We start from the raw sequence: 19,104 nt of genomic DNA on the forward strand, positions 1-19,104 counted from the left end.
GGAAGACCTACATAGCAGATATCTAGGTTAATTTTTTGGTAGAGGAAAAAAAAAAGAGTATTTTGTAAACTATAATATAAATTAATTGAAACGGTCCTCATTTTGACCAAGAAAAGAGGATGAGCCATCTGCAAGGGAGTCCCACTCGAGCTTCTAAAGCTCTGGGCTGACGGAATGTGTCATTTTTCTGCAATTTTTGGTCTCTACGCGAGTTGGGCATCCTTCCCCTCCTTTGGTGGCTCTGAAATGTTATTCTGACATATCCACCATGCAGCCAGATGCCTTCCTGACCTATTCATTGTCAAGCAGCCCCGAGCCCTAAATAAGGAACAAGTGTCATCCCAGGCCTACTTTCATCCTCCACTCACTACAAAATCGGTGACCTTTTCCAGATCAAGCCTGAGACAACAGCTTCTTTGTGCAGCCAGCCCACCTGAGACAGGCCCGCCAGAGCCGTCCCTACAGTGCCTTTCCTGGAGGCCTCCTGTTCATCCCCAACTCTTTCTGCTTCCCCTGGCATTCCTGTGAGCAAGGAGAAGGCCCTTTCTCCTCAAATGTCAGCTCAGCTCTGCTTTCCCAACCCTGCCTCCCATCTTCTCTAGTGGAGGCTCCGCCCCCATCACTCTCCATCCCTTCATCTACTTTACTTTCATGCTATCTCTTAGCACCACTCGGCATTTTATCATATATCTATTTGTGGTCCAGCTCCCCTACTAAAGCGAACATGCCAGTAGACAGGGACTTTGGGGTTTTGGCTTTGTTACGTTGTTGTTTATGACTCAGAACCCAGAACAGTGCCTGGCACATAATTGGTGCTTGGATGGATGGATGGATGGCTGGATGGGCAAATTTAGATTGAAATGCAGTCTCTGGCTCCTTATGAAAAGTGACTGCTTCGTGGTCATCACACACACATGCATTCTCCCCTCTTGCTCTCCCCTCCCGCTGCCCAACCATCTCCATGACTTTACCAGACAACATTGTTTTCTCCCTTGAATTTGGAAGCCTCCATTTACTCTCTATCAGAGAGGATATTGAAACTATTAAGAGGCGAGGTCTTGAGCATTGCTACTGTCAGCGATTTAATGCCAATGCCAAGAGAAGACCGTGAGCTGTTACGGGTATGTTGTCCTTGGCTTGCTAAGAGAGGACTCTGTCTCAGGAGGGCAGCAATGAGCAGGCTTGTAGAGGGTGGCTTCACTAGCAGAGCCCCCAGTGGTTCATGTGGCATGTTTGCTGCTCAGGTTTCGGGGGTGTTGGGTGAGAATAGTCTGTGTCAGGGCTTGAAGGAAGCCGGGGTCCGTCTACGCACCCAGTTCTAGCCGTTAGTTTCAGCAGCCTTCATTTCCAAGTTGATATGGAGTGGCTGAGAAGTGCAATTTTGTTAAGAAACAAGGGTTCTGGTCCATACTCATCTGTGTGATCTTGAGAATATCATTTCCCCCCGCTGCAACTCAGTTTCATCTATTATACCCTGAAAAGGTTGGACTAGATGATCAGTAAGGTTTTTGCCAGCTGTAATATTTTTAACTATATTAAGATCTCCTATTTGTATGGTGTTCAAATTTCCTTTTAAAGTTTGCCTGTTGTTACAATGCCTCCATAACACATATTTCAGTCTGTCTATTTGGTCATGTGCTTTGTTTCCTTGATGAAGCCGCAGCCTTTACAAAGGAGGCTGTCTTATCTATAGATTTGGCACCCAGAGTGTGGCAAAATGCCCAGTACTGGTATGTTCAGTGAACAGCACAACCCAGCCCTTTCCTCTGCATTTGCTTACCTCTTGGTTGTGCAGTAAAACATCCCAAAGACAGGTGACTTGTGCAAAATTCATAAATCATCCATGCATAGGTTCTCAGAATCTGGTCGCCCTTGCATGCCATCTCTGACACCTCTTAGATATAGAAACTTCTTTTAATCCCCTCTCTTCTCTTTCTCCTTTAACTTCATCCCAGTAAAACAACACTGAGGCTTTGGGGTCACACTTGGATCCCAACTCCATCATTTACTACTTAGCTGTGCGAAACTGGGCTGGTTACCTTCCATCTTTGAGCTTCAGGTTTCGTAATTGTAAATGAGAATAATAATGCTAACTTTGCATGGCTGGTTGCAGGAGCCTCTAGCACAGCACCTAAGAGGTACTAAATAATTTTAGTTGTTCCCTCCCGGGTTTAGTTCAAGACACCCCTTCCCCTCAGAGCTTTCCCAGCCAACCCTTGGCAGTTCTTCTTCAGGCGTCTTAGTTTATGACATCTCTATTATTATCTGTCTTGGAACATCTGAACTGACTTCTGCAAGATGGACCATAGGATGCTAACAGTCAAGGAGCTTCATGGCACCTACTGAAATGTTTCCTCCTTTCTTAGCCCGGTGTCCTGAAAACAGCGGGTGCTCAATTCATGCTGTGTGATGGCAAAGCATGTTCACCACGTGCCCTTGGTTAGGTCATGAGCCCTCGCTCTGCTTTAGTTGTCTCATCATTCAAATGAAAAGTTTGGTCCAGAATATCCCCCAGGCCCTTGCGGCTTTGCTATCCCGTGCTGTGATGCTGCACCACGTTTCTTCTTACAAAAGTACAAAAGCCTCATCCTCAATGCAGGAGTTTCCCTCTACACAGAGGGGCCTTGCTAAACACGAGAGGCACAGTCTTCTTGCATGAGCAGCTGGGGCTCAGCTTTCCTTCAGAAGTGGGCTGGCTTGGCCACTGGCCAGGGGGAAAGACTGGCACTGGTTTCTCTCCTGGAAGAATATGCATCATGACACATGTGTAGCAGGCATTGCCATCCAAAGTTGCTGAGAGGAAGAGATCTTGGTTTTTCGCTGAGGAAGTCAGTTACGAGTCTCACCATAGGTAGAGCATCTTGTGAAGGAGAGGTGGGGCAGCTGTAATTAAGTGGTGGTAAATATGAGCTTTGGGGTCAAGACTGCTTGCCTGCAAATTTCAGATCTAGAAAGATCTAATACAGTGACAGTCCAGAATCCCTACCTTTAGATCCCCATTGGCTTTTCTTGACACAGCCAGGTGGAGGCCAGGTGGAGGCCTTCTGCTGGGGGGGAGGCAGGGCGGGTGGGGACATGCACGTCTTCTTTTAGGAAGACTCCTTTTCCGGCTTCTCTTCCTCCTTTGTTCGACAGCAGCTAAATATTGGGGGGGGGGGGGGGAGCAGCCGGCCACCTTGGTCTTCTTCTCCATTAACCTCTCCTGTCCATGAGCTTAAGTTTTTAAATATCATTCAAGATCAAAATCTGCGGTTTGGAACTCAGGCGTAACTTGAAAAACAGAACTCTTGATTGCCCACAAATTGTGCTATATCCGTACTTTGGAATACCACTCAGCAATGAAAAGAAATGTGATAATAATATATGTAACAACTTGGATGAATTTCAAAAACATGCTAAGTACAGGGAGTCCACCATGCAAAACTACATGCTCTGTGATCTGTGATTCTTTTTATGTGCAATTCCAGGAAAGGGTAAACTGTGGTGACAGGAGGAGATCAGGGGCCGCCTGGAGTGAGGTTCAGGGAAGTGGATTGGCTGCAAAAGGGCCTCAGGAAAAACTTAGGCTGTTGGAATAGTTCTATATCCTGATGCTGGTGATGGTTACATGACTGTACACAAGTACCACAATTTGTCAAACTACACTTAAAATGGATGAATTTATTGTTCTTCAATAAAGCTTAGGGAAAAAAGAATGACTCCATAATTTCTGGCCTAAGCCACTGAGCAGCTGGAAAGAGTGATCTGCTGTTTCCTGACCTGCGTGACGCTGAGGGGAGAGCAGGTGCAGAGGCCAAAAAATCAAGATTTCGATTTGGGATATTTAAGTCTGAGATGCCTATTAGATGTCCAGAGTAGAGGTGTCAGGTGGGCAGTTGAATTTATGATTCTGGAGCTCAGTGTAGAGGTTAGACTGGAGATACAGAGTTTGAAGTTATCAGCATATAGTTGACATTTAAAGCAGTGGCCTGGAGTACACGATGGAGGACACAGGGCAGGGATGGAGAACGGGAGAGCTCTGGGGGGTGAGGGGGTCCGGGGCGTGCCAGCATTTGTAGTGAGAATTCAACAGGATAAACTGTGTAAACATGTCATTGGCCTCTTGCAGTTACTCCTACCGTGCTAAGGTGACATTCACGTGGTTTCACATAAATAGCCGTTTTTAAATGTGCAGTTCAGTGGTGGTTCGTTATTTACAGCATTACGCAGCTATCTCCTCTCTCTAGTTTCAAGACTTTTTCATCACCACAGAAAAACACCGTGTACTCATCAAATAATCACTCCACATCCCTCCCTCCCCCATCCCCTGCTAGTCACGGATCTGCTTTCTGTCTTTGTGGATTTTCCTATTCTGGATATATCATATCAAAGGAATCATATAATACATGACCTTTTGTGTCTGGCTGCTTTCATTGAGCATAATGTGTGCGAGGTTCATCCAAGTTGCAGCATGTATCAGTGCTTCGTTCCTTTTTATGGCTGAATACATTATTTTATCTTATTATTATTCCACGCCTTTTCCCACACCGACTCCAGAGCATGCATGAGTGAGTGTTCTTGCCTGAGAACTTTCCTCCTTCCATCCTTTCTGCCTGGGCTTTCCTTCCTCCTCGTCCCTGTGCTGATGTGAGTTGCACCGCCTTTTATTTTAGAGGCGCAGTCTACGTGCTCCTCAGTGACTGACGCACACCCAGCAGCACCCCTTCTGCGTCCCCCAGGACACAGACAAGAATGGTTTCTTAGAGTCCCCTCTACCACCTCTTTCCTGGAGGCTGATTGGCTCCAAACACAGGCTAAATTGCTGTTTTTCCAACATGAACATTCAGCGAACAGATATAGAACCTTTAGACACGGTCCACAGTACGCTGAGCCCTGGGAGATCTGGGGTTACAAGAGCAGTGGCGTCTACCCCCTTTCCCCACGCGACTCGTCCTCTTACCAGATTGCAGGGGAGTAAGCATTCTCATTTCTGCCTCTTGGTCTGGCCCTCACCCCAAGCATGTCGCCTGCATGCAAGTCCCTTGGATGCTTGTTGACCGTGATGTATGTCTCCAGCCCTTACCTCTCCCAGCACCTCTAGGCTTGTGTGTCTCTAATGTGATATTTCTAAAAGATTGGAAAAAAAGTAAAACCCTTGGTTTTTAACTCGGCAAATCATCCACTAATGCATTCCCACACAGCAGCAAGAATATTCTTTTCAGAACATTCAGATCACGTTGGCCCCTCACTTACAGCACTGCCACGTTGCATCACCCAAAGGGGCAGTGTTCCCATTGTCTTCTTTGCAAGTGGTGCTCTGGTGTTGTGCCTGAGACCCTTTACTTTGGCCCCCTGCTTGTCCTGCCTGGATAAGCCTCCTTACTCTGGGCCCTGACCCACTTCAGCCTCATCTCTCTCACCATCAGCTTTCCATCCTCTCCTTGGTCTGTGTGTCTCAGTCCCACTGGCCTTGAGTCCTTTGAGACGTGTGTTTTCCTCCCGACACCAACTAATTCTTCAGTTCTCTGAAGACACCACGTAGGTGTCCTACAGTTCATTTCAGTTCTGACACTACTACCCAGTGTTAGCACAGAACCCACAGGTTAAGGTCTCAGACCCACAAGACCACCTGTACTTCAGGCACCAGTCACAAGTATTGGGTCCCGGGGTTACCCATACTTCTGTCCAATTTGGCTACAAAGTTGGGGGTTTCCAAAACCCCCTCTCCTCAGGTAGGTTTGCTAATTTGCTAGAATGACTCACAGAACTTAGGGAAGAGCTTTATTTACTGTTACTCGTTTATTATAAAGGATGCAACTCAGGGATGGCCAAATGGAAGAGATGCATAGGGCAAGGCATGGGGAGAGGAGCGTCCCCTCTGCGGGCCCACCACCCTCCCAGAACCCCTGTGTGTTCACCGACTCAGAAGCTCTCAGCCTATGGCCTGTTGTTCGGGGGGGGGGTGTGGAGGTTCCAGCAGGCAGGTGTGGGTGAATCATTGACCATTGGTGATTAACGCAGTCCCCACCCCACCTAATTCTCGCCCGGAGGTTGGGGAGTGGAGCTGAATATTCCAGGCTTCTAATCAGGGGTTGGCTTTTCTGGCAAGCAGCCCCCATCCTGAAGCTGTCTAGGGGCTTCCGAGGGTTTCCTCATTAGAACAAAAGATGTTCTTATCACTCAGGAAATTCCAAGGATTGTAGGAGCTCTGTGCCAGGAAGCAGGGACAAATACCAAATATCTTTCTGTGACACCACAGCCTTCATCTTGGTCAAGCTTCCCACTGCAAGGTTTTAACAGTCACTGTTCGCCTTGCCGTGACACTGTAACCATCTCCCTTCAGATCTTGATTTAATCCTTGTTTCTTCAGGTAACCTCCTGGCTGACGTCTCCTCTTTCAGACCCTGTGCGTTACTCTGGAGCTCTCCCTCCCAGTTCTTTCAGAGTCACAGTTCCACATTTGTTGGTGTGATTGTCTAGTGACCTTGCCCTATGGGATGGCTGAATTATGTGTCCCAAAAAGTTCATCTGTTGAAGTCCTAACCTCCAGTGTCTCAGAATGTGACTGTATGTGGACTTAGGGTCTTTAGAGAGGTCATTAGGTAAAATGAGGGCATTAGGATGGGCCCTGACCTGATATGATTCGTGTTCTTATAAGAAGAGGTGAGGACACAGACACACAGAGGAATGACCACGTGAGGACCCAGAGAGAAGATGACCATTTACAGGTACAGGAGAGAGACCTCAGTAGAAACAACTTGCCAGAACCTTGATCTCAAACTTCTAGCCTCCAGAACCGTGAGAAAATAAATATCTGCTGTTTAAGCTACCCAGTCTGTGGTACTTTGTTGCAGCATCCCTAACAAACTGATACACACTACAAGGATGTTAGCTCCACCAAGGGCAGGGACCATCTCAGGGTTTACCCATCATTGCATCCCCGAAGCCCAGCACAGTGCTTGGCTCTATACGTATTCAATAACTATTTGGTGAATGGATGAATGACCTATCTCAAGGTGATGACAGACATCTTTGAAATATGGACGTCTCATAAACCCTGTACTGTGTGGTTCCAGGCCAATGTTCCCTTATCCTTTCAGTATCTCTGTTTTGAATTTCCTGCCTGTCTTTCCTCCCTGAAGGAGCATTACTTCATCTCGATAATCTGCCCAAAGACCAGCCTTGAGAACATAGAGAGATTTTGTGCTCAAGCTTCCTGAGTGCTTCTCAGCCACGCAGGGGCCTCTCCTGGTAACTCCCACCTTCCAGGCTGTGTTTCAGACTGTAAAGTTTGCTCAGTATCTGGCCTCTGCATAAGTAGAGTATCAATGAGTAATAATACTGTAATCTCAGAAATGCTATTGGGGAAAAAAAATTAAGTAATAGCGACATAAGACCCAGAAAGGCTTGGTAATGATGATAATACTTAAAGTTGAATGGTATTTTACAGTTTACAGCCTTTCATTTCACTCTTAAAACAATCTTATGATGGCATGATGGTGAATTTTATTATCATCCCTTTTATAAAATGAAAATAATAACAAAATAATAAAAAATAAAGTCCAAAAATGGAGTAGTTTGGGATTCCCTGGTGGCGCAGTGGTTGAGAGTCCGCCTGCCGATGCAGGGGACACGGGTTCGTGCCCCGGTCCGGGAAGATCCCACATGCCGCGGAGCAGCTGGGCCCGTGAGCCATGGCCGCTGAGCCTGCGCGTCAGGAGCCTGTGCTCCGCCACAGGAGAGGCCACAGCAGTGAGAGGCCCGCGTACCGCAAAAAAAAAAAAATGGAGTAGTTTGGGCCCGGGTTGCACAGTTAATAATTGGAAAAGCCAGAACTTAAACGTTGCCCTTTGAATCCTGCAAGCAAGTGCTTTTTCTGCAACCCCGGTGGGAAAAGTGAGAGGATTGCTCCTAGGCACTATTATTAGTGATTCAAGGAGTGTCTGTGAATGAAGGATCTGAAAGATACCAACCAATTGTGTTTTTAAAAAGAGACCGACCCAAGAAGTCCATGGATGGCAGTGGTAGCTGGATGCAGGCCAGCTCTGCTCCCCAAGCTGAGGCCTCATCTGAGCAGTGACGGCAGCCGAGCGTCCTGGGAGTCTGTGTGATAAAAGCAGCCTTGGAAGAGAGCCCAGCGCCTGGCTCCGCATCCCTTTTTCATTTTTCCCATTTCCAAAGACCAAAGATCACGGAAGGAAGAAGAGAGAAATCATTATTTGAGGCTGAGCAGGAGTTTTTAAACGGTACATTAAGTTAACGCGGGCCCTCTTGGGGCTGACTTGGGGGATAGGGCAGCTTGGTCTTGCATCTCGGCAGATGGAATATCGTTCTCTGGACCTTTACTGGATGGCAGGCTCTTTTCTGAGTCTCAGGCCTGCCTTTTCTTTTCTTCCTGGATGTCCCTGGGTAGGACGTGCTCTCAGCTCAGCACCCTGGGATTAATGCTGAAGGAAATTAGACTCAGAGGCCCCGATGGGATCCAGAGGACTCTGCAGAGTCCTAGACCCCTGCCTGCAGCCCCAGGGGGCACCACGGGCAGGAACGGGAGGGCCAGACACCTTGACCAGCCTTTCCACCCATCCTCTCTAGGTCCTTTGGAGCTTTGCCCACAGCGGTGCCAGCTGCAGCCCTTCCCCTGCGGAGAGGAATGCCTTGCAGATCGTTCCCAACCATGAATTTAGGTGTAAAACATAGACTTCTGCAACACAGAGACCAGAGCACAAGCCCCAGCTCTGTGGTCCTTAGTCACATGTCCTTGACACGTGACTTTCCCCTCTCTTAGCCTCAGTTTCCCTTTCGAAAGATGAGATGAGCACCGTGCCCACTTCACTGGGGTTGTTGTAGGGCGCTCTGAGATGACGCAAGACAAACATGTATCCCGGTGCCCGGGGAAAGTGCTCACCGAGCAGGGGCTGCCCTGAGAAGAACAGCCTCCCCTCGCGGGGCAGCCACGCGCACACACGCAGCACGAGTGCGAGAACATGTGTGGGGACGGCCCAGCACGAGGAGGATGTTGAGAAAGGCGTTGCTAGCCTGAATAAAGAGATCTCATGGTCAGGTTGGAAGGGAGCTTTGAGGTCAGCAAATCTTGTGTTTCTGCTCAGTGCAGGTAATCCCCCGCCCACAGCATGCCTGCCGGGTGACCTCCCGCTCCCAAAGGTCCCCAGACCTACTTTGCATCAGAATTCCCGCAGCTGTCCTTTGCAGAGAGACCCCCTGGCCTCACCCTGAGAGAATCTGCTTCTGTAAGAGTCCGGTGGGGTGTGCAGAGAGCAGCCAAACCATTTGAGAAGCTTTTTGCAGAGATCATGCAGTCCCGAAAGCAGTGTTTCCTTTACTGCTGTGTCTCCAGCAGTCGGTACAGGGCCCAGTGCACAGCAGGGACGTGGTGAATACCTGCTGGATGGGGGTGGAATCACGCAGCCTCGGAAGCCGTGCCCGGGAGCTTCTCCCTGGAAGTGCAGCTCACTTCTGTCTGGGTGAACTCCAGTGATACTTACGGTCTTGCTCACAAGAAGCAAAATCTATCTTCCTTCAATCTTAACTCATGAAGCCCATTTCTACCTTCTCGAGTGACGCTGATTCTAATTCCTCTTAGAAGGGATTATCCCTCAGCTGTAGATGTCAGTAAGGGTGAAGTATTTTTCTCCAAATGAAATCAGGGTTGGCTGAACAAGGTATAAACTGGAGCCGGGGGTGCTTCGTCAAGCAGCCCCAAGGAAACAAAATGATGGACGACAGGACCTTTTTAACTAGAGCACGTGGATTCCATCTCAAGGACATGCAACATAAACATGGGGCACATAAACCTGGTTCAGGGTCCCCATGCAGCCCCGTGAAGTAGAAACCTTTACCATTTTACAGAGGAGGAAGCTGAGGAACTAAGAATTTGCTCAGGATTACCATTCAAGCGTAGAAATTTGAACCAGATGAGAATTATATTAAAGTTTAAGGAAAGAAGAAGAGGCCAAGTTGGAGAAGCTTAAGCATAGAAAAAAAAAAAAAGAACAGGGAGCATAGAGTCGGTGGTGGAGTCCTGTATCTTGCGTTGACGGCGTGTTTCTAAACACCTCCGTCCCCTTCTCTGGGCTTCATCTGTCAAACTAGGCAGTTCCAGAAGAATTATTAAGCCCTCCACAGCTCATGTGAACATCTGTGTTCCCAGAGTGCATTTAGCTACAACCAAACGGAAGAAGTCGGAACTGTGAAACCTGCAAGTTCCGAAACAGTCCTTTTCAACCCTTTCAGGGCTGTTTAAATACCCTTTTATGTCCCATCTTCTCGGGAGATGTTTTATTGTTCTACACCCACTAGCCAGGGGCACCTATGGCTGTGAGGCGGTTCTTTCAGATGTTTAGTAAATGGTAATGTGTACTCTTATGTTTTCCTTATTACAGCCATGCTGTACTCAGACATGCATGGAGGAATGGTACTATTAAAGGCTTTTCTGTTTTAAAATAGCTTAGTCGAATACACATGAGGTTGGAAGGGCATTGTTGTTTTCCCTGCTGATACTCAGGACAGCCCCCGGTGATAACATCTTAATATTCCCCTGCTGCTATACGCACAGCTGGTTTGATGTGCAGCCGTGGTTGGCAGACTCCCTCTGTGCACCCAGGAGCTTTCCTGGCGGTGGGAAAAAGGTAGCACCGGAAGCATCCATCATCGGGGCTAGAGCTTCCTGCTCCTCCTGCTGTTTACCTGGAGAGGCTATAACTGGTGCACAGCCACTTCCACGCCGTTCACATGGAGCTCACCAGTTCTGGATGGTCTAGGTTTGTGGGCTGTAGATAATATTTATTTTTCATTTCTTCATTCATCCATCCATCCACACTGTACTAGGCCTCAGGAGCATTACATTTTTCACTCAAGGAAGCAAAGTCATTAAATTTGTACTTTTAAAATATTTCTGCGGCTGAGTAAAGCAAAATAGAATGGCAAGGGGCACCCCTGAGGGAAAGATGATCAAGGATGAATCTGCTAAGTTATCGGGGAAAGAGAGATGATGAGGATAGAGCAAGGAAGGGGATGAGGTTGAAAAGTAATAGACACAATCTGGAGGAGTTGGTTATGGCAAAGATGTGAGGGGTGAGGAGAGCGGGGTGTCAAGCTTGATTCAAAGGTCCTGGCTTCAGTGACAAGTTAAACCTTGATGCTACTAACCGCAAAAAGGGAGGAGTCAGACGTTATTTAGGAAGAGAAAATTGTGCGTTTGATTTTGATCAGTTTGAGTTGAAGGTCGCTGTGAAAGAGCCAGATGAAGATAATTGGACTTAAGAGTAAGAAGCTCTGGAAAGCAGCCCGATACGGAGATGGGTGACATCTTCCCCTCAGTGGTATTTGGTTTTGTTTTTGGTTTTCTGCGGTACGCGGGCCTCTCACTGTTGTGGCCTCTCCCGTTGCGGAGCGCAGGCTCCGGACGCGCAGGCTCAGCGGCCATGGCCCACGGGCCCAGCCGCTCCGCGGCATGTGGGATCTTCCCGGACCGGGGCACGAACCCGTGTCCCCAGCATCGGCAGGCGGACTGTCAACCACTGCGCCACCAGGGAAGGCCCCCCTCGGTGGTATTTGAAGCTGTTGAGTTAGATTCCATCATCCAAGGATACGACGTAGAGCAAAAAGAGGGGGCAAGGATGGGAGTTGGGGAGCCCAGCATTCAGGGGAGGCAGAGGGAGGGGACCCCCATGAAGGAGACGGGGAAGGAATGTCCAGAGGGAAGAAAACAGCCAGGAGACTAGTGTCACAGAAGCTAAAGGCTTCGAAAAGTTTCAGCGGGGCTGGGGAAGGGCCAGCAGCGTGGCAGCTGGGGGAGCAGCTGGCTGAATTTCGCAGAGCCCAGCCTATGCAGCTAGGGTCAGTGCTTGAATCGGAAAACTTAGACTTTCTGAACAATGACCATCACAAAAGGGAAAAAGGGAGATGCCTTTAGTTGAGCATCTAACCACGAACCAGGCACTTTACGGTACTATCTTATTTAGCAATACATCCATTCTTAGAGGCAGGGGGTGGGGATTCTGTTCTTGCCCTTTTACTGATAAGGAAATTGAGGCTCAGAGAAGTTATGCCTTGGTCAAGCCATACAGAACTGGAGCTTGAACTCTGTTTTGCCTGGTTGTAAAACCCTTTGTCTTTCTCATTTATACCTGGTGGGCAAATGCCCCGCCTACCCTTTCCACATTCAGTGTGCCACGTGGAAGCATCACCAACCCCTGCTTCCCTGGGGCCTCACCGCCTGAATGACAGCAGCCCTGCCTTGAACCAAAAGCTGCGGAAGGAGGGAACCAGGGGAGTTCCCGGTCTGGAGCCATCCGTCTGCTGGCTGGTGACTCCGACACCGGGGCCCCAGAAGAATAGCAAGCTTGTTCGCTCTTGTCTGGCTGTTAGTGGTGATGTATGAATAAGCAAAGAAGACAGCTTCATTTTCATAAGTTAACTTGTACCGAGAGTGAGGAAGACGGGAAACAGTGCACTTAATCATAACCACAGGGCCAGAGCAGAAAACAATGACAGAGCCTTTTCTCTTCATCACAGTGTTTTATTATAATAACTCCTGTATAGAGGAGACAGGCGGTGTGGAATGCTGAGGGCGGCAGCACACCAGCATCCCGCGTCATCTCCCCAAGAGGAATCCCTGGGATTGTACGTCTTCATGGGATAGCAAGCCCAGGATGGGTTTGCATCGTCAAGATTAAGGCTTTAGACTTTCACCTCTGGAGACCAGGCTGTAGTTGCCACCTGGCTGGTGAGCTGGGATTGCCAGAGCTGTGAAAATAAGCTGTCTCATGTGTGCTGTCACCGGGGACCTGAGGACAGCTATGCCCAGAACAGTGTTCCAGGACAGCAGTGCTACCGGAAAAGCTTTGGGGGAAGCCTGGGAGCTTGGAGGTCTGTGTGGAAGGGGCAGGTGTGGCCTGCAGTGTGGCAGGGGCTGCGGTAGACAGGAAACGGGCATCACTCACTCTCCCCATAGAATCCACTATTCCCTGCCCTCCATTCCTCCTACTTATCAGCGTTTCTGTCATTGCATGTACCGCGCTGCTTCATAATTGTTTACCTGTCTCCTTCCAACTGCCTCTAGGGTGCAGACTATGTTATATCTGTCTTTGATTCCTTAGTATTTTGTGTGGTATCTGACACAAAGCAAACCCTCAATCAATATCAAACTGAACGAAAGTGTAGGCAGGGTAAGGATTGTGTCAGCTAAGGAAGGGAGGGGACAGCTAAGACCGAAGACGCCGAACCCAGGCCAATGGGGCAGAATATTGGGCCAGGGAATTCTGGGTATGATGATAAGAGTAGGTACCTACTGAACATTTTACTATTTTCTGGGCGTTGTTAGTGGTGATGTTTGAATAAGCAAGCTTCATTTTCACAAATTAACTTGTGCCTAGAGAAAAAAAGTGTTCAATTCTGAGGTGTGTACTTTTGTCAATGCCATGCTATGAATGAATGAAGAAACAGGCACAGAGAGGTTAAGTAATTTGTCTAAAGTCACACAGCTAGCACCTGGGTGAGGAGCCAGGATTGGAAACCAGGCAGTCTGGCTCTGCCATACACTTTCTTCACCACTTTACTGTACTCAAGAAGTGTAACACTGGAGGCGGCCACTGAATTCTGCTGGTTGATGCGCTAGAGTTAGACACCCCATGAGTTTTATTGTTTGCTAGCGGCCGTGCAAGGGAACCTCACTGATAACCAAAGCCAGGACAGAGCTCCCAGACCCTGATCAATAATTCCCAAATTTTAGTGTGCATCCAGATTACCTGGGGATTTTTTTTTAATGCAGGTTACTAGACCCAGTGGCCAGAGTTCTTATTTAGAAGTGTTATGTGATGAGGGAATTAGTATGTGATATTACCCCCATGCTCCCAGATCCTGAGAGATAAGACAAAGGAGAGCAAAATGTCACCTTATTTTGCTGATAAAAGTTAAAATTGGAGGTTTTGACTTAGATGTGCATCTACGGTGGATATTCGTAATACCAACCCCGGAGCTGGAATCGCCCACCCTGTCACAGGAAGTGTGGGGCGACTGCAGCCTCATCCGGAGGGGACCTGCCCTGTACAACTGATCCAAGGTGGAGCTCTGCTGGCACACTGGCTCCTAGGAGGGAGATGAAGGAATAGCTAGGCCACCTGAGCTCGGTCCTCTCTGAAACTCACCAGGTCAGGTAGCTCCTTCCCTGCCCTTGGGGAAGAGGAAGGATTGGGGTAAGAAGCCGGGAAATCCCTCCTTCACAAAACGAAAGATGTAGAGGGAAGCAGCCTTCCGGTCACAGTTAACTTCACAGTTGAGGCCTGGGAATCTGCACTTTTAACAAGAAGCCCAGGTGTTTATGTAGCAGTTGGTCCTCAGACCACACTTAAAGAAACAAACTTCTAGAGGGACTTAATTGTTGTGCTAGAGGACCTTCAAAAAGAAAACCATTTGGATGGGCTCACTGTCTTTCAGAAGCTGACCGATGAGCTTGAATGATGATATTTAAGAAGAGCTATTACTTATATAGTTTTCAATATGCCCCAGCCCCTGTGGTTAGCCCTTAACACATATGAAGTCATTTAAACATGTGAAGTCACAGCAGTTAGACACTGGGGCACAGAGAGGTTAAGTAATTTCTTCAAGGCTACACAGCTAAAAAGTGGCAGAGCTAGAAATAAGAACCAGGCAGCCTGGCCCCAGCCTTCCCCTCTAGCTACACTGCTGCACGTGGTTTCCGGTCCACGGACACAGACCTCTGCAGGGGTGAAGGCAGTTAGCCCAGGGAATTCACAAGCCCACTTGCAAAGCCCAGCTGTCGCTTTAATCATTGACAAAGCAGCTAATGAATTCATCTAAATAAGCAAAATGAAATCTTAGTAGCTGTTTATTATTTTGCCTTCTCAACCAGTGGATATTAAAATTACAGCTATCATGTTGCTAATTAAGGATTTTGTTTTCTTAACCTTAAAGAGGACGGGCATATGTGAAAGGGCCACTTGCCACCATCAAAGGATATGCAGCCCAGGTGCAGAGTGACAGAAGGAGAAATTTGGATGTTATCCTTTGAGATAACATGGCTTGAGGTTAACCATGCCAATTACTCCTTCTCTGAAGAGGAAGCCCTTGAGTTGAAGGCTCCAGTAGAGCAACCCATATAAAAGATGCTCTCAGGTGCCGCCACCCCATCTTTGCAGTTTTCCATGCAACTGAGGAAGACGCCAGAGTTCCCAGAGCTGAGTGAGAGAATATGTTGATGTTGGCGAGTGGGGAGAGGATGAAATGCTTTGCAACCTCAGAAATGTGGGGACACTAATACAGTAACATAAGTGGTCTCCATTCAGGAGAGATTTACGCACCAGATGTCATTTATTTAGCAGACATTTATTCATGCCTATTAGTGTGTTAGATATTATGCAGTCCTTGCCCTTGAACAAATGGAGAGGTGGACATTTACAGATGAAGCATGTGTGCTTGAACATCACCCATTCTGTCCTTGACAGGACATAAGTCAGCCGATGGCAAAAATACCGGGAGGAAGCGCTAAGTCGAGATGTCCCCCATCTAATGCGGGAATTCACAGTCTGCTGCTTGCTAGAGATGGGCCTGAAAGGATTACTGGTAGGGAGCGGCAGGGGGCAAGGCTGGCGGGAGCTGTATGAGCAAGACGTGGAGATGAGGACACAAGCAGTAAAGCTATGCATTTTCGTGTGGCTGTTAGAAAATTCATCTGAAGAGCAGGTCGAGGCAGAATACAATTCATGGCATGTCTGAAAGTGGAGTTTGGACTTTCAGATAGCTGAAGATTACCTCTCCTGAAATTCAGATGGCCACCCTAAACTCAGTGAATCATTCCCCTTTATCGGTTCTGAGCACGACACCCTTCTTTCATCATGCCAAAAAAAACCATGGTGGCGCCAACCAGGGGTCATTAGTAATAATGAACCAGCTCCCCCAAGGACCCCACATGCCCTTTGAGTCCCAGCCTCGGAGTGAGGTTATTAAACAGGCTCTCTGACAAGGTTACAGCATCAAGACTCAGCACACAGCTTTCTCGGCTGAGGGCACCGCGCCTTTCAGATCTGTTTTGCACGAACGTCCCAAGCTTGTTGCATGTGGAATTGATTAGCTCTTGCACTTTCCGAATTGGTGACCTGTTTTTCTGAGGGATTGTACACGTTTTGGTTGTGATTATATACAATGACACAGCAGTGGGAGGTAGTATTTTTCCTACACCGCTAATTTATGTATTTGTGCTGGGGCAGTGATTTAGATGGGAGCTCGATAAATTGATCAAATAAATTACACCAGACCCACACACCATGATTTCAGGGAGCTGTCATCACACCAAAGAGGTTCTATGTCGCCCAGCGTGGTATTCCAGGAGAACCGTTGTGTTTTCTTCACCGGCCGCTAGGCTTTCATTTGGTCAGAAAGGGCTTTACTTCTCAGACAATATAAGGATTTTAGCTCCAGAAGACATCAGTTAGCTGTGGAAGACAGTGCCCATTAGTCCTGTGACCTTTAGCAAGTTACTTACATTTCTGAGTCTCAGTATCTCATCCTGTAAAATGTGGACTTACAATTTCCGCCTCAAACGTTTGTTGTAAAGGTAAGCAGTGATGCAGAGACAGTGGAAAGAATCTGGATGTCAGATAACTATAGATTCATATCCTGGCTCCAGGATACGCAAGTTATACAAATCACGGTCCTCAGTTTTCCTAGTTTGTAAAGTGCTGTTGCTAGTAGTTGCAAGGGAATACCTTCTGCACATGGCATGATAGGGTTGTCTAATAGCAGATAGTTGATTCTGATGGCTGCCTGCCCCACCTAGAAGACCTGAGTCCAGAAACATTAACACCCTAAGAAATTGGGGTGAGTGGAGGACTCACCTGAGGTGCTAAAGCTGCTAAGAAATTGATTGAGAGACCTGACTCGCCTTTGATGTTGGCCTCAGTACAGTAGAGGGTGAGGCCCATGTCAAAGCCGAGCTCTGGGGACAGAGAAGCGATTGTTCCTCTAGAAGACACGCCTGCCTTGACGTGATGCTTGTTGACAAAAGACAAAGTGGATGTGAGAGTAAAAATGCTGCAAGAATGTGGCTCTTCTCTGGGGGCTCCCTTCTCATTAACCAAGGGTCCTTTCTTCCTCTCTGAGTGAGAAAATTATCTCAACTCCTGCCTCAAAAGCCAGTAAATTAATATACATTGGGAAATAGTGAACTGGAACATTTGAAGAAGAGTATGTCAGTAAATAAATATGCGTTCACTTGAGTTAAGGGATAGATGGACAGATGGACGGATGAATAGTTTGGGATTCTGGCTTTGTCACAGATTAACTGGATGACCTTGGGCAAGTTAATTAAGTACTCTGGGCGGCCTCCATTTCTTTTCTATAAAACAGGGATAATGAAAACGGCTGGGCTGCCTAAGTGTGAGCATTAAACATATTAATACAAGTGAAGCACTTAGATAAGAGTTTGGCGCCTCACAAAAGCTCCCAATAACAAAACCTGTGTTACGATGATTTGCCATTGTTGTATCTGCCGTTCCGTACTCACTGTCCCACGTGGCTTGGCTTCTTTTAAGACCTTTGCATTCTCTGTACTTCACAGGTCAACAGGTCCTGGGCCTGGTAGAGAACCAGAGTGATTGGTACCTCGGAAACCTGTGGAAAAATCACCGCCCTTGGCCTGCCCTCGGAAGGGGCTACAACACAGGTAAATCATGAGGGTGGCTTGCTGGCGGTGGGACAGGAGGTGGGCCAAAGCACAGGAGAAGGCCACCTGGTTGCCTGAGTTCTGCACTGGACGGTACATAAGGCGTTGCCCTCCTGGTTCTTGCTTAGGGCTGTAGCTACAGGCAAAGTCGCTACTGGGCCGTGGCAGTCCGTGGCATTCTCACCAAAAAGCCCCTCTCCGGACTGACCGTCAGCCCCGGATCCGGCAGGACAGCTTTACGAGTGTGACCTGTAGGTTCCTTGGCTCTGTTAATAGAGACTAGAGGTCATCGTGTGCACTGTAGGTCCCCAGGGTCTGTGTTCATCCTCAGCATTCACGATTCATCTTTGTATGGGGAGCAAATTTGCTGATGTGTATTGACTCAAAGTTTCTTGTCAGAAGCGACATAATTTCTGTTTTATTTTGTTTTGTTTTTTCCCCTTTTTTGTATAATTGAAGTATAGTTGATTTACAGTGTTGTGTTAGTTTCAGGTGTACAGCACTGATTCAGTTATACGTGCATACATATCTTTTTGTTTCAGATTCTTTTCCCTCATGGGTTATTAGAAAATATTGAATATCGTTCCTTGTGCTATACAGTAGGTCCTTGTTGGTTATCTGTTTTATATATAGTAGTGTGTATATGTTAATCCCAAACTCCTAATTTATCCCTCCCCTCCCTTTCCACTTTGGTAACCACAAGTTTGTTTTCTGTCTCTAGGTCTATTTCTGTCTTGTATGTAAGTTCATTTGTATCCTTTTTTTTTTAGATTCCACATATAAGTGATATCATATGATATTTGTCTTTTTCTGTCTGGCTTACTTAGTATGATAATCTCTAGGTCCATCCATGTTGCTGCAAATGGCATTATTTCATCCCTTTTTTACGGCCGAGTAGTATTCCATTGTATATATGTACCACATCTTTATCCTTTCATCTGTCAAGGGGCATTTACGTTGCTCCCATGTCTCGGCTATTGTAAATAGTGCCACAGTGCACATCGGGGTGCATGTGTCTTTTCGAGGAAATGACATAATTTCTGCTAACATGAAATTGGCTAAAGCAAAGCAATCGTGCGGTCGTGCTCACCTTCAAGTAGTGTGGCCAAGTGCAACCCAACCATGTGCCTGGAAGAAGAAAAGGCAGAAATATTTGGTAATTGGTACTTAGGGATACCACAGCCCCTAAACACCATGTGTCTGAAATCAACTCCATTTTCTACCTTGCTGCTAACCCAAAATGTGCACCTCCTCTTTTCTTTCTGTCTCTGTTAACAGCATCATTCAATCATTCATTCATTCATTCTTTGTGCAGCTCTTGTCTGTCTAATGCTTACTGTGCACTAGGCCCCATGCTAATACACCAGACACAGCCCATGACCTCGTGGAGCTTATAAAGGATGAAACTAGAGCCACCTCCCTCTCCT

The 19,104-nt window shown here is 47.4% G+C and overlaps 1 protein-coding gene across 2 annotated transcripts in view; it reads left to right on the forward strand.

Annotated features, from left to right (window-relative positions):
* LARGE1 (LARGE xylosyl- and glucuronyltransferase 1) overlaps nucleotides 1-19,104 on the forward strand; it is a 587,572-nt gene that overhangs the window by 448,324 nt on the left and 120,144 nt on the right. For both annotated transcript variants that reach the window (XM_032644884.1, XM_032644885.1), the window contains exon 7: nucleotides 17,573-17,677. In XM_032644884.1, the coding sequence (XP_032500775.1) occupies nucleotides 17,573-17,677 (105 nt within the window). The remainder of the gene's footprint in view (nucleotides 1-17,572; nucleotides 17,678-19,104) is intronic.

The sequence above is a fragment of the Phocoena sinus genome, chromosome 10, assembly GCF_008692025.1.
Source record: "Phocoena sinus isolate mPhoSin1 chromosome 10, mPhoSin1.pri, whole genome shotgun sequence".
Classification (NCBI taxonomy): Eukaryota; Metazoa; Chordata; class Mammalia; order Artiodactyla; family Phocoenidae; genus Phocoena; species Phocoena sinus.